We start from the raw sequence: 14,654 nt of genomic DNA on the forward strand, positions 1-14,654 counted from the left end.
CCCTTGTTGTTGTTTGTGTGTTTGTTTTCTGGTTGGGGCATTTTTTAATTATGAAGCAATCTTCCAACTAGAAGTGAGGCTGCTGAGATTTTCTGGAACCTTGGGCAACAGCTGGGAAAGCATCTAGTCAAACTACATCTAGCAAAAAACTGGGCCGTGGGCATTTTTGCCTCCCTCTTCACAAAACCCCGGTGGGTAGCCATGGAGTTTGCTCCTGTACCTATTTAAAAACTGCTCCTTGTTACCTGTGGGATTCATAAATACAAGCCCTTTGGTTATTAGAACTGAGTAATTTGGGGGTTGCTCTCTTGGGAGGCACCCATAAAAGGTGGGACACTGGGTATGTGGAGAAAGAAACACCTTCAGGGAGATACTGGTGACTTGGTTTTATTTTTTTTTTAAGATTTATTTATTTATGCATACAAGAACTGGGGTACAGGCCAGAGGTGCAGGGGGGTGAAAGGATTCATCTGAGACAGAGTGGAGAGCCGAACAGGTAGATTGACTGAAACACACTGCTGAAGGGAGCAGCGGGCGAGACAGGAGATGTCTGCTGTGCTATGTGGGTAGCTCCCTGGCCTGGGAGCTGCAGAGGCTGCGGACAGCTTCACAGTGCTATGCTTAACCCCTTGTGCCACCAGGGAGGCCCTGGTTTTCCTTTTGAAGGGAGATGGGTATGGAAGCATCCACCAGTTTTCTCAGTAGGAGTGCAGTCAGCTGCCTGAGGCCCGAGGCTGGACCCCTGGGCAGAAATGTGGCAAGAACAGTCAAACCCCTTCTGGGGCATTTTCTTTGCTTGCTGCCCTTGCAGTGAGTCCTCAGGGGAGGGAGTGGAGGTGGCCCAGAGCTCCTGTGTCTGTCAGGAGGCCTGAGAACACAGCTTGGAGAACTGAGTGATTTGGGAATCTGTCCCTTGGATGGCAGCCTTAAAAGTTGGGGTACTACACATTGGGTCTCATGCCTTCATTTACCAGGGAGAAGCTGGGCATTGGGGCTTCCCCCCTGCCCCCCGCCCTGGTTGTATGGCACTGCACTGGGTGTGGTGTTTAGGGCATGAGTGTCTCAGGATTCTCCCCACTTTGAAGTGGGTATTTTCTCAGTTGCCCATTGACCCAAAGTGTAAGTCACTCAGCCAGTTTCTGGATTTCTTTCAGAGAAATATTATAATGAAGCCACTTTGATTACTGCTCTATAATTTTTTTATGATACACGAGAAAAGCTTTATTTTAATACCTTTTTTTTTAAATAATAAATTTTATTTTTATATTCCCCCATACAACTGCACATGCCCCATTCTGACCCCAATCCCTCCCCTCCCGGCCCCCACCCCCCAAAAAGTGTCTCTGGTTCATAATTTTTTGTTGATTTTGATTTTCACTTTCTTATAGTTATTCATTTTCCTGGTCCCTTATTTAAGTTTTCTAGATTCCTGCTATGAGTGAGACCATCCGGTATTTTTCTTTTTCTTTTTGGCTTATTTCGCTGAGCATGATCCCTTCCAGAGCCATCCATGTTGCTGCAAATTGCATGTGTTTATCTTTTTTGAATGCTGAGTAATATTCCATGGTATATATGTACCACATCTTCTTGATCCAGTCATCTATTTTTGGGCATTTGGGCTGTTTCCAAAGCTTAGCTATTGTAAATAGTGCTGCTATAAACATAGGGGTGCAGGTGTTTTTCTTTGGAATTGATGTTTCTGTGTCCTTTGGGTAAATACCTAGGAGTGGAATTGCTGGATCATATGGAAGCTCTATGTTTAGTAGGTCCAGAAATCTCCACACAGCTCTCCATAGTGGTTGGACCAGTTTGCACTCCCATTAATACCTTTTCTTAAAATGTTAAAGGATTCTTATCTGTTTGTTATAAATTGGATTTAAGGTCTCACGTGCCTTTAGTTATCTGTATTTCTCCTTTCTAGAGGAAATGAGTTACCTAAAGCCAACAGAGATTTTTTTTAACCTCTCTCCATTTTCCTGGCCTCAGGATGATCCGTTCTCTGCCCTGGACATACATCTCAGTGACCACTTAATGCAGGAAGGGATTTTGAAGTTTCTCCAGGATGACAAGAGGACACTTGTTCTTGTGACTCACAAATTACAATACCTAACACATGCCGACTGGGTAAGAGCCTCAAGAGACTCTCCATTAATTTGTTAGTCATTTAATAAGGACATTAAGAAATGCTTTCTGAGATACAGGTAACTGTTTGGGCCATTTTGTCGCAGTTCTGCTAACATGTGCTTCTTTCCTTAGATCATAGCCATGAAAGATGGGACTGTGCTCAGAGAAGGGACTTTGAAGGACATTCAGACCAAAGATGTTGAGCTTTACGAACACTGGAAAACACTGATGAATCGGCAAGATCAGGAATTAGAGAAGGTGAGTCCTCGTCCTCTAGAAGAGCTCAGGAGCCATCAATACACCATAGAATTACTAAGAGCTACTTTAAAGAACTACTACCATTTAGAATTTGATAATATGATTTCTATTTGAAGTTCAAAGTCTATATTGATCTGTTAGTAACAAATGGGCTACTTTGAAACTATAAAATTCTAATGATAACTTTTGGATGAAGTGCTATCAGGATTTTAGAGATTCTTTATCTGATTTTGAATTGATCTGAATTATATGTGTACTTGGCTTAGACTACTTGCCAAAGAATGTAGTAGTCTTATTTTATTTTGCCTTATATCTTATTTTTTCTCACCTATAATATGAGAATGTTTTCATGTGTCACCCTCAGTGATGGCAAAACAAAATCTGGTATGACTTTGAAAGAAGGAAGAACTGGGAGCTGTAGGTGACATTGTAAGGCATGTCTGGAACAGGGGGTGAAAGAATGTGAGCAGAAGGAATTTTAAAAATTTTACATTTGCATAGTTTTTAAAGTCCAGAAGATTTAAATGTTCTCATTTAGTTCTCGAAAAACTCCAGACACAGCAAAGAAAATGATTTCATTTGTACCAAGAATAAAACTAGTTCTCCAAGAGGTTAAGTAACTTGTCTAAAGTTGCACAGCAGATGTATTTATTTAGTGGTACCAGTTGGACATAAACCAAAGGCCATATTCAATGTAATTTCAGTACTATATTATATATGATGTAAATATAGCATTGACTGAGGTGATAAGAGTTGAATACCAGACTGAGTACAGTCAAAGAACAGCTTTGGTTGTGATGAGAGATGAAATGATAAATTAGTAAAATTTTCAATATGCTTTCTCTGGAATTGGGACTAGGAGTTATGCAGCATAATGTATCTTTGACCCGGAATAAATACTAAAATGAATGTTTATAGCAGCAAATTTCTGAGACTATCAAGAAATTAAAATGTGACCTTTTAGAAAGAAGTAAAAGGATCTGTGATTCAGTTGAGAGAAGATGATAAAAAGTCAGAGCCTGGGACTCCTCTTTCTTCTGTGGATTTGCCAAAGATCTCAAATGCACACTACCCAGCAGAGAAAAGATGTATGTTGAAAGCATAAATAGAAGGGAAATCACAGAACTTTGAAAATGAGAATATTATTCAAAAAAACGTAACAAGGTACCGTCAGCAAGTACCTAGTTAGGGATTAAGCTGTGAGAGCCGAAATGATAAATTCCCTGGGGTGGCTCCAAATGACATTTTTTCAGTGCTCTAAATGCCAGGGACAAAAGAAAATGACGTAAACTTAAGGAGTTGGGGCCATTTGTGGTTTACTTTGGACAGAAGATCGGGGGGAAAAAAGAGCAAGTGAGAGCTATTGGCTTGTTCTCATGTTCTAGTAATACTGTTAAGCAAGCCAGGAAGAAAGTCCATTAAGTTGTATTTAGAAATAAAGTGATCACTCAGATAGCATGGCTCCATAATTGAAGACATATGACTTGGTGATAAATCAGTGGAGGGAGATGTAGGACGAGTTAGGGTGTGGACAAAGCGAAGCCACTTGTGAGGTGGAATGGTAGCCAGTGGAAGCTAGAAGGAACCACACACCTGCAGGGCCTCATACCTGAGGCTGGAGGGAGCATGCTGCTTACTAGAGAAGGAGGGGCACCTGAACTCATCTGAAGCCCAGAGTCATGCTGTGGTCTACAAGATCAGTAGAACACTGGGTTTGGGGCCTGTCTTAATGCAGTTGTTTAATTTGTTAGGCAGAAGAATTGGGCATTTGCTAGAACACTGGTGTTATCTTTTAGGGGTCATTAGTCAACATCTAGAAACATGCATGTTGGTCACAATTGGGGCACAGGTGTTACTGGCATCTGGGGGTGCAGGCAGTGCACAGGGCAACCCCAGTTGTCCCCACATGCCCAGGCAGAGAGTAACAGGCCTCAAACCAGAACAGATCAAGCAAAAAGGACACTGGCAGACCACAGGGCTGAGATAAGGCTATTGGTGACTGGTTAAAGGGTAAACAGGAAATACATTAACAGGATAGCAATGACAACTACAAAAAGGCCAAGGAGGTGATTTAAATACTATTTAAAAGCTAGCTTGGATGGCACCAACCATTATCTTCATAATGGTATTGAGCGAAATAAACAAATTGATGTTCCCTCCCCAACCTCTAAGTCCTCACCTGGACCCAACTCCTAACAGACATTCAGTAAATATTTACTGAATAAATGAAACTAAATCTGTATTTACTTTATCCAAATATCAACAGAATTTAAAATATTTAACTTGTAATGAAGTTAATGTGAACATTTACTCCAAAGAAAAATTACTTTGAAGATTTCTTTTTAAGTCTCCAAGATGGTAAATCTTTTACTTGCACAGCATGGAGAGTTGAACAAGAAACAAATCTTTCCCATGTGCAGGTCCATTTAATTACACTAAACACACAAGACTGGAGCCTCTTTTATTTTATGTTTAATCTCATGTAAAGTGTTGGTTTTCATACCATCAGGGAAAATTAAAAGCTATTGTGAAATTGTCTCTGAAAAAAATATACTCTTTTTAAACCAAGAATCTGGAAGCAATAGAGCCTTCTAGAATAGCAAGACTCCTAAATCACACATGTTATTTGAGGCCAAAACAAACCTCCAAAAACCAAGATCACTACCTAGAGACTGATCACCAAAGATTTATTGGTTTATTGATGTAACAGTCAAACTGCTTTTTTTTTTTTTTTGATTTGGCACATACACAAAGCCCTCAAATTACCAGAGATTCCTGGAGTTTGCAGGTCAGTTATTTGGAACTCAGGAGGCATTTACCCACAGAATCAGGGATTTCGGTTTCCTAGTGTGTCCTGCAGAACTTGACTGAGCCCACCCTGTGTAACAACTGATACTGCCATCCTACTATTGAGGCTGGGGGCACAGGAGTTGGCAGTGGGGACATGGAGAAAAGGAATTGCTTCTGGAGCAGAAGACAAGCCTAGAGCAACACTTAAATTTTTTTGTTTTGAAAATTAAAAATAGATCTACCATATAATTCAGCAATTCCACCCCTAGCATCTACCTGAGGAATGTAAAATCACTAATTTGAGGGGCTATGTGCACTCCTGTGCTTATTGCAGCACTAGTCACAATAGCCAAGCTGTGGAAACAAACTGAGGCCCCAAAGACAGATGAGTGGATTAAGAAGATGTGGTGTGTACACACAGTGGAATACTACTCAGTCATAAAAGAAAGATAGTCTCTTGCCATTTGCCACGACAGGATGGAACTAGAGGGGATGGTGCCAACCAAAATAAGTCAGAAGGAGAAAGACAAGTACCAGATGGTTTCATTTTTTACGTGGAATAGAGCGAAACAAAACAAAGTATCTGACAAAATTAAGCATAAACCCTAGAAGTCTGTAGAATTGAGGTTACAGAGGTGGGGGTGCAGGGGGCGGTGGAGGGGTCACAAAGGACTGTGTGGAGGACCATGGGTCCCTTAGGGGTGGGTGTGGTGTGGCACGCATCTGAACAGTGGGGGAACTGCGCCCTGAAATCATACAGTATTATAAACCCATGCTACCTCAAGAATTTATTCTGGGTCCCTTCTCATTTCCCTCTCCCTGGTCCTAAACATCCAGGCACCTAAGGACCTTGCCTCTCATTTGCTTCCGGGTTACCTGTTTCCCTTCAATTCCCGTGGCAGCTCCTTTCTCTTAGTGAGGTGGGAAAGAAACTCATTCTGATTTCATAATCCCTAGTCATGATGGATGACTGACGCCCCTCTGACCAAACCAGAACCCCATTATTTTTAGACAAGGATATTTATGAATGTTCTTATGATGCCACTTATTATTTTTAGTGAAGTAACATTCTGTTACACGAGTCTCAGGTATTCGTCGCTGAGACTCAACACGTGTATATCGTATGTTAAGGTTACTGCTGAGAGAGAGAAATGACAGGAGCATCTAAAAGTGGTGTAAATATTTGAGGCTGCGGCAGAACTATGCTCGTGGGCCCGAGAAGTGACTCCCCTGCCCTGGGCCTGCCCAGCACATTGTTACTCCTGCTCCTGGCTGCCTGCTGCTCCCACCTCCAGGCTCTGAAGCTCCCCTCAGGTGTACCCCCACACCTCTTATGGCAAGAGGTGGAGCTCTGGAGTGAGTAGGGGCCCAATCATGGGAACAGCAATGTTACAGTGGGTGCTGCGGGGTGAGTCCAGGCCAGGCTGGGGCCAGGAGGTCCCTGAGTGACGGCACTGTGCCTCCTGCAGGATATGGAAGCCGACCAGACGACATTAGAAAGGAAGACTCTCCGAAGGGCCATGTACTCGAGAGAGGCCAAAGCCCAGCTGGAGGATGAAGATGAAGGTGGGTCTTGTTCCAAGCGTTGGCAATTATGGGGCGCATCACCTTGAACACAGACGTGTGTGTCGGTGAGGAATGACAAGCCACTTTGCAGGGCGCCAATAGCTGAATCAAATGCATAATGCTGCAAATGAACAGGAGTGAAGGGGCGGGGCACAGGCTCAACAAGCAGCCATCCTGAGGGTGTGGCCCGTGCGGCCTGCTAGCTCTGTGCGCTGTGTGAGAAGCAAAAGAAAAAGACAAATAGGAAGCACAGTAGATCAAGCCCTGGTTCTGATATGGTGGGCAGGTCCCGTCTAATGACTGAATCAAGTTATGAATAAAATGTCCATCCTCTGGATGTAAATCATGAATGGGGATGCTGGAGAAAATGCTGTTTTGAAATACCTATACTTGAGTCATTCAGTAAGTCCACGTGGGGTTTTCATGACAGTGTAGCAATGAAGGATAAGAGAATTAGAAAGCCATTTGTTATGGTTTGTTTTCTGCATTTAATAAGGTATAATGGGGGCGGGGGAGATTTACTGGAAATATGAGAGAGGAGATGAAATAATTACATTGCCTTGGCCTTTGTTGCCAAGAAGTTTGTAAGATAAATCACACTTTAGTCCGTAGTGTAAATGCACTATGCTTCCATTTCCCCTATGCAATTTTTGCTTGACTGTTCCTGCAGGTGAGTAAAGAAACAGAAAGAGTGAATCCTTTCCAAACGAAGAAGACCAGAGTATGCCACCTTTTCATTTCATAGAACTGTTCAGTGTTTCAACAAATGTTGAGTAAATGGATGATGTTTTTAAGGAATGTTTGGTGCTGTCAATAGGCATGTCAAATTCTCTAGAATTCTAGGGCAATTCCTTCCCATGCCCCTGAAGGCAAAGTCATACCCAATTACTCTCTCTGGTGTTCCAGTGGGGGGTAGAACCCTGCCTTGGGCTTGCTGTGTAAATCTCTTTTCTCGGGTACAAAGTAAGACAGAAATATTTTCCTCAGAGTAACATATAAAAGAAAGCTGAGTCTGGTATATCTACCAGTATGGTTGCTGCTCCTGGTCCATCAATATGTCTGTTCAGATCACCAGAAAGGGAAGAATGGAGATATGCGTATTGTTTCCACTGCTTAACACTGGCCACTTCCTCCTAGGGACAAAGTAGTTACTAGAAAGCCAAGGATCTGGTCTTTAGCTGGGTAGCCATAGGCAAACTGAACTTTCAATGAATATGGAAACAGCATGGATAAGGGCAGACAGCTAGCAGTCCCCATCCTTTGGTCATGCACATTTTGGTTCCTGTCCTCAGCCCTTGAACCCACCCTTGCCAAGGGAGAGATTACCCAAGACCTGTCTATCTGCTGCCTCCAGCTCAAGTATCGGGATGGTTGGTGAGGCTCAGTTGTCCTGTCAAATCCATATTTAGATATCTGTGGGCTGATGCCCCATCAACCAAAGACAAGTTGCCTGTCTTCCCCACACCCCAACAACCTGCTCAGCAAACAGCAGTACAGGACACTCAGGGTAACGGCCATGCAGCCACCTTTCCCAGAGGGAAGAAGGGGAAATACACAGTCACCACTGGCGTGTCCAAGTGATTAGATTTTACTGCTCAGAAAAGGCCCAGTTCCCTGGTCTCATCATGGAGGGTGCTCTTGGAGTTTCCAGATGGTTTAAACACCTGAGAGGAGTTCCCTGGCCATTGTCCTCTGTGGCCCTGGCTTTGTGCTCTGGAAGACTCTCCTTCCTGGGCTCCTCATCTAAAATGAGCTATGGAGAGCATAGTGTCTGCTTGGGCTGTGCACAAATGTTGCAGCCTATTTCCTCCTGGTACAGTTGTACAGATTCAGAAATTTAGAATTCAACAAACTATAAATATGGCGGATTAGGCATGTAGTTTTATTGGCAACCCAGTTCCTTCAATAACTTAGTAAATGTCTGGTCTACATTCCCAATCAATTTGATGTGACATGTTATCTCATGCAGAGTATTGGTTTTACTTCACTCTTCACCACCTTTTTTTATAAAGAGTGTTTTCCCTACTCCTATTTAGTCTTAAAATATAAAATGAGAGGATAATCTTTGTATTATTTTTATTTTTTTTTTACATCTTTTTCATTTTTACACAATGTATACATTTTCATCTTGGTTATAGTCCCCATAAAATTCCCACTACCCATTCACCCATGAACTATCAACATGGCCCCTGTGCTTTTCCCACCCTTGTTTTGATCCTACTCCTTTCTCTCCCACCCCCACTGTAGTATGTCTCTGATTTATAGTTGCCTGTTGATTTTGATTTTTACTTTATTATAGTTTTTTCCCTGATTCCTTATTTGGATCCTCTCTATTCCTGCTATGAGTGAAGCCATCTGGTATTTTTCTTTTTCTTTCTGGCTTATTTCACTGAGCATGATCCCTTCCAGCTCCACCCATGTCGCTGCAAATGGCATGAGTTTATCTTTTTTGGTTGCTGAGTAATATTCCATTGTGTATATGTAAGAGAATCTTTGTATTTGGGGGGAGTGATAGTACAAATTCTATCTAGCTGTTACCCATCTGAAGCTTAACAAGTGTTTTGTTTGCAGAGGAGGAAGAGGAGGAAGATGAGGATGACAGTATGTCCACTGTGTTGAGACTCAGGACAAAAATGCCATGGAAAACATGTTGGCGGTACCTCACATCTGGGGGCTTCTTCTTGCTCTTCCTGATGATTTTCTCTAAGCTTCTGAAGCATTCCGTGATTGTAGCTATAGACTACTGGCTGGCCACATGGACGTCGGAGTACAGTATAAACACTGGAAAAGCTGATCAGGTACCAGCGGTTAACGGTACCACCCTCTTATCTAATAGGAGCTCGTGGTGATTCAATAAGCTAATGATTCTCCTAAGGACTGAATTAGAGTGAGTCATTAACATGGAATCTGGTATTGGCACTTTTATTATTTTTTTTTTTTACTTTATCATGAACATTTCAAGATAATGTGTCTTCCCCTCAGAATGACTCCATTCTGAAGATAATGTTTGAAGATTTGAAGATAATATTTAGATTTGGAGGCAAGGGTGTGACATGCTCATGATGTATGTGCAACTCATAGCTGGGGTTTTGGGTGCTGTTTGATTTTTTTATCCTTACACAATTTAAGAAAATTTTGATAAATATGAAACTTAGTTGTTGACTTTAAGAAATATTGTGAATTTGAAAAAAGTCATAATTATGAGGAAAACCTATTTCACAAAATCTAATGATGCCAGTGGACTAGCTGGTCATTCTAAGCTCCGGGAATACTTCACACCCAAAAACAGACTAATGCCTCAGCAGAGCAATCCTTAAAATCGAGAATGAAGAAAGCATGTGGGGACATGGCATCAAGATAAAGCTTGAGCTACTACCCTGAGTCTCCAAAGACTGTACTCCTGCCCCTGTCAAACTTGGCACAAGATAATGCAGCTGACAGGTTGTCTGACTGTGATACTTATTCTCTAAGAAAACACTGAATCGATCATTTCTTATGTGTTCTTTTGTGTTGGGTACCTTTTAGACCTACTATGTGGCTGGATTTAGCATACTTTGTGGAGCAGGTATTTTCCTCTGCCTTGTCACATCTCTCACCGTGGAATGGATGGGTCTCACAGCTGCCAAGAATCTTCACCACAATCTCCTCAATAAGATAATTCTTGGACCAATAAGGTAAAACAGCAGTTATTTCACACTCCCACCCACAAAATCATAAAACCTGTATTCTACTTTAAATAAGGGATGAAATTTTTGAGATTTCTTCAGTCCTGAGTAACCAAATAGAGACCTGCTCATTTTTGTGACTCCCAAATGTCCATTCTCAGTGCTCAGTTTCCAGAATGGTCGTTATACATTTTGCTCCATTTATTGCCTAGGTTCTTTGATACCACACCCCTGGGACTGATTCTGAATCGCTTTTCAGCAGATACAAATATCATTGATCAGGTGAGTGCCCAAGTTATTTTCAGGTTCAAAAGTAAATTTCTTAATGTAAGCATTTTAAATTAAATCATGAATCCTCTTAATAGAGGATTTCTAAATTTAAGTGAAGACCTGCTTGTGTTTATTTTGATGTGTATGGTAAAGGACATCTGAGATTAACTTTCAGATCATGAAGTCTCTAGAAGTTTATCTTGAAATTAAAAACCTCAAACTGAAATTGGATTACCCCAAGAGCAGATCCTTTGGGTGACTGAGAAAGGTATCCATGAAGTCTGGCTTTTGCTTTTTCTGATTTCTCTAGAGTAGTCTTAGAGATACCTAAATAACCCTCACTTTAGAAGAATGCTTGATGCATGTAGTGGACCCAAAAGTCTGCTGAGAATTTGTTCATTTAAAATAAATAGCACTACCAAAAATCTAGTTTCCATCCATCATCTTACAATTGACTGCCTCTGCTTCATCCATACCCTGATGTACTGAGGAATTTTGCTGTTTTCATGGCACTGTTGTCAGGACACACCACAGCTGAAACACTTCATAAGGAATACATGCTGGGAAAGAAGAGACAAAGTAGTCATTATCTGGAAGAGGAGTTGAATGCTACATGCAAACTTCAAAATGATTAGTACATTAGTCACAAAGCTCAGCAGAGTGTCTGCATAGGACATAGTGTATACAAATCAGTAACCTTCTCTCAACCAGAGTAACTGGGAGAAAAAACTCACGTAAAGAGAAAGAAACTTTCATATTATAGAAAGAGCATCTAAAATCAATACATCAATAAGTCAAAACTATGAAGAGTATGGAGCTAGAAATTACAGAAACTTAAATGTCTTACAGTAGAGAAAGAGCTAGATAGGTTTTTAATGCCAAGTAACCATTAAAGAGAAATCTGTATAAGCTGGGAAGATTTACAATGGTCTCACTGAATAAAATAAAGCCCATGGATAAATAATATATACAGTATAAGACCATTTATCTAAAATCCCCAAGATAAATTGGTAGATAACTCACCAAAGATAAGTGGATAGGTAGGTGGATGGACAGATTAAATTCTGGGAAGTGAATCAAATTTTCTTGCAATGAAAATTTTGTTTTATAATTAGCTTATTGCTTTTTTAATTTTATGACTATTTTATTGCTTTGTAACTAGCATTTTGTTGAGCTGAAACATTTTCCTTTGAAACTACCTTCTTAACAGCACATCCCTCCAACGCTGGAGTCCTTGACCCGATCCACACTGCTCTGCCTGTCTGCCATCGGCATGATTTCTTATGCCACGCCAGTGTTCCTGGTTGCTCTCGTGCCTCTCGGAGTCGCCTTCTATTTCATCCAGAAATACTTCCGCGTGGCTTCGAAGTAAGTAAAGCAATGCTCTGTGCATCTTCCAGAGCCTACCTGTTGGATTTATCGTGAGCCACACCTTTACACTAGTGTTTCTTCAAGTGAACATATGGATTTCTATTTCAATCCTGAAGCCTGTGCTGATGCGTGTTTCCTATGGAGAGCTATGATAAGTGTGTTTAGGATTGGTTGTGTGAACCTTACATAGCCCTGGACAGAATTTAACATGTGGATTGATCTCTTGGGGATAGTCCGAGGACCCCAAACTCAAGTTTTCATTTCCTGGTCCATTCTCTGAATGTGACAAGGACAGAAAACTTACAAAATCAGAGTCCCCAAATGTTAAGTGACTTAATATCAAAACATCATAATACTTCACAAATGAGGGGGAAACGGTAAAATACATTCTGTAAAAAGTTAGTGGAAGTAAAGAAAAATCAGTGGCAGTAAAAGGAACTTTGAAAGTCTGATAGGAGTGCTGTCACTTTAAGAGACCAGCAATTTGCAGATCAGTTCATTTCACACGCATTTGAGTATCTAGCCAAATAAATATAAGATAGTCATGAGCTTCAAATTCTTTTGTTAATACAGGATTTGTTACTTGATGAGATCATGAATCGTTAAGTGAAATGTAATACTATTTGTTTTGAAATTTCCAGTTTAACTTTGAAGGGCTGCTATAAATAGTACAGTACATTTTCTATCTTTGCAAAAATCACTTTATTTCAACAAACATTTATTAAGCACTTACTGTGTTGTAAATAATTACATAAGCCATGTGGTAGATGAAGCGATCAGCAAGACAAAAACCTTCAAGAAATTTACTGTCTCTTGGGAAGAGAATATATATATTAAGTCACCCTTGATTGTGAATTAAGTGCTGGGCCAGAAAGGTAGATGCTGACTTTATGAACTGAAAACACTGAATAGGACTTGAGTGCAGGGGAAAATGATGGAAAGCAGGGAAAGGTTACAAGGAAAGACAGGATCATAACTGGGAACCTTGAAAGATACACATTTCTTTCTCTTTAAAAGTATTCAATTACTTTTAACAATTTTACTGTATTTATAAATGTAGTGATATTGGAATTTTTTTTAAGGCTGGAAAACTCTTCTCCCTTCCCTCCCACATGCCCAGTATCTCTACCAGTCTGTCCTCCTACCCAATTGGTATTAATTTAAAAAAAAATCTCTCTGAAGTAGGGTCCTTCAGGAATCTATTTTATCTTCATCCTCTTCTTGTAGCAAATTTAGATCAAAAGGGTGAGGGGGCCATCACATGTCCTCAGTGATGTCTTCCACTGTCACTGCCAGTGCTGCCTGCTGGACTGGAAAAACAGCTCAGAGTTTATTTCTACTGGCTGTCTCCAAATATGTCCTTCCCACTGAAATACCAGTCCGCTCTTTCTTCAAGCACATATTCATGTGGGCCTGTGCTCACCCTCTAGCAATACAAATTGAGTACAAATACTCCTCAAATAGTCCTAGTCCATTATAAACTTGAACAGTGAGTTCTGTTCACCATAAACCAGGATAAGCTGTTAACATTAATAATAAGCAAGTAAAATACTAATGAGTAAAACTCATGTTTACAACTTAACATTGCTAATGGGCAATGTACATTCTTCCTTAAAACTCTATGAAACTTAGCAAATAAGGCCATCTCCCAGCAAAAAGAACTTTGTAGGTTTTGACTAGCAGGCACCCATAACTCAGAGACATTCTGCGAGGGAAGGGGAAGAAAAGGGATCAAAACAGGAGAGGGAAGAGCACAAGGGACTATGGTGACGGTTCACAGGTGAATTTGGTGGTGGGGATTTTATGGGGACTACACAGTGATGTAAAAGATATAAATTTTTAAAAAATGTTAAAAAAAAAAAAACCTTGTAGGTTTTGAGGCTCTGCAGGACTCACCCAGGTTAAAAAAACTCAGACAACTTAACTATTTTGTAATACCCAAAAGAATTTGAGTGAAGGACTAGCTACAGGAAATGCCATAAGATTCAGAACATCTAAACTCAAAGATATAATGGGTGGTTAGCCTGCAAGTGTTTCCTACTTACAAGAACACAAAGTCAAGCTGTACCCTCACCTGTGGTTTCGTGGCATCACAGTCCTGTAAACAAAGTCTCCTCCTTTTTAATTTGTTTCCTTTTCCCACAAACCTCAAGGAAGTAGCCACCTGTTGCATGTCAAGTTTACAAACAGTCACTTCGTTTTGCATTTAGAAATAGCAGATTATCCACATTCCTTCATACTCCTCTTCCTCCTCCCTTCCTCTTGCAGTCTCTGATGTGTGCAGGTCCATGTTAGGAACTCACTGCTACCTGCATTTCTTGGTGGGACTGGGCAGTCAGCCCAAGTTAATTGTTGGAAGTTATGTAACAGTCCGTGACTTGGGTTGGTTCTGGCAGGTGACTGTCAAGGATTTGCTCTACTTGCTTATACATGTGGGATCGCCCTTCACCTGTCTTCTAGAAATGCCAGCTGGTAAGGTTTAGAGCCAAGTTTCATGAGTGCACATCTTCACAAAAAACAGCAGTCAGGCATGTGTCCACCGAACATTCACTGAACACTATATAGGGGGAGGACCTGGGCATTGACTGCCCATGAAGGCAGGGATTCATT

The 14,654-nt window shown here is 41.0% G+C and overlaps 1 protein-coding gene across 10 annotated transcripts in view; it reads left to right on the forward strand.

The window, feature by feature from the left end:
- ABCC9 (ATP binding cassette subfamily C member 9) overlaps positions 1–14,654 on the forward strand; it is a gene marked incomplete at its 3' end in the record, with an annotated part of 106,915 nt that overhangs the window by 66,060 nt on the left and 26,201 nt on the right. For all 10 annotated transcript variants that reach the window (XM_084255498.1, XM_084255493.1, XM_084255500.1 and 7 more), the window contains 7 exons: positions 1,987–2,124; positions 2,257–2,382; positions 6,642–6,738; positions 9,310–9,536; positions 10,264–10,412; positions 10,616–10,685; positions 11,884–12,041. In XM_084255498.1, the coding sequence (XP_084111624.1) occupies positions 1,987–2,124; positions 2,257–2,382; positions 6,642–6,738; positions 9,310–9,536; positions 10,264–10,412; positions 10,616–10,685; positions 11,884–12,041 (965 nt within the window). The remainder of the gene's footprint in view (positions 1–1,986; positions 2,125–2,256; positions 2,383–6,641; positions 6,739–9,309; positions 9,537–10,263; positions 10,413–10,615; positions 10,686–11,883; positions 12,042–14,654) is intronic.

The sequence above is a fragment of the Talpa europaea genome, assembly GCF_964194135.1.
Source record: "Talpa europaea genome assembly, chromosome: 15".
Lineage (NCBI taxonomy): Eukaryota > Metazoa > Chordata > Mammalia > Eulipotyphla > Talpidae > Talpa > Talpa europaea.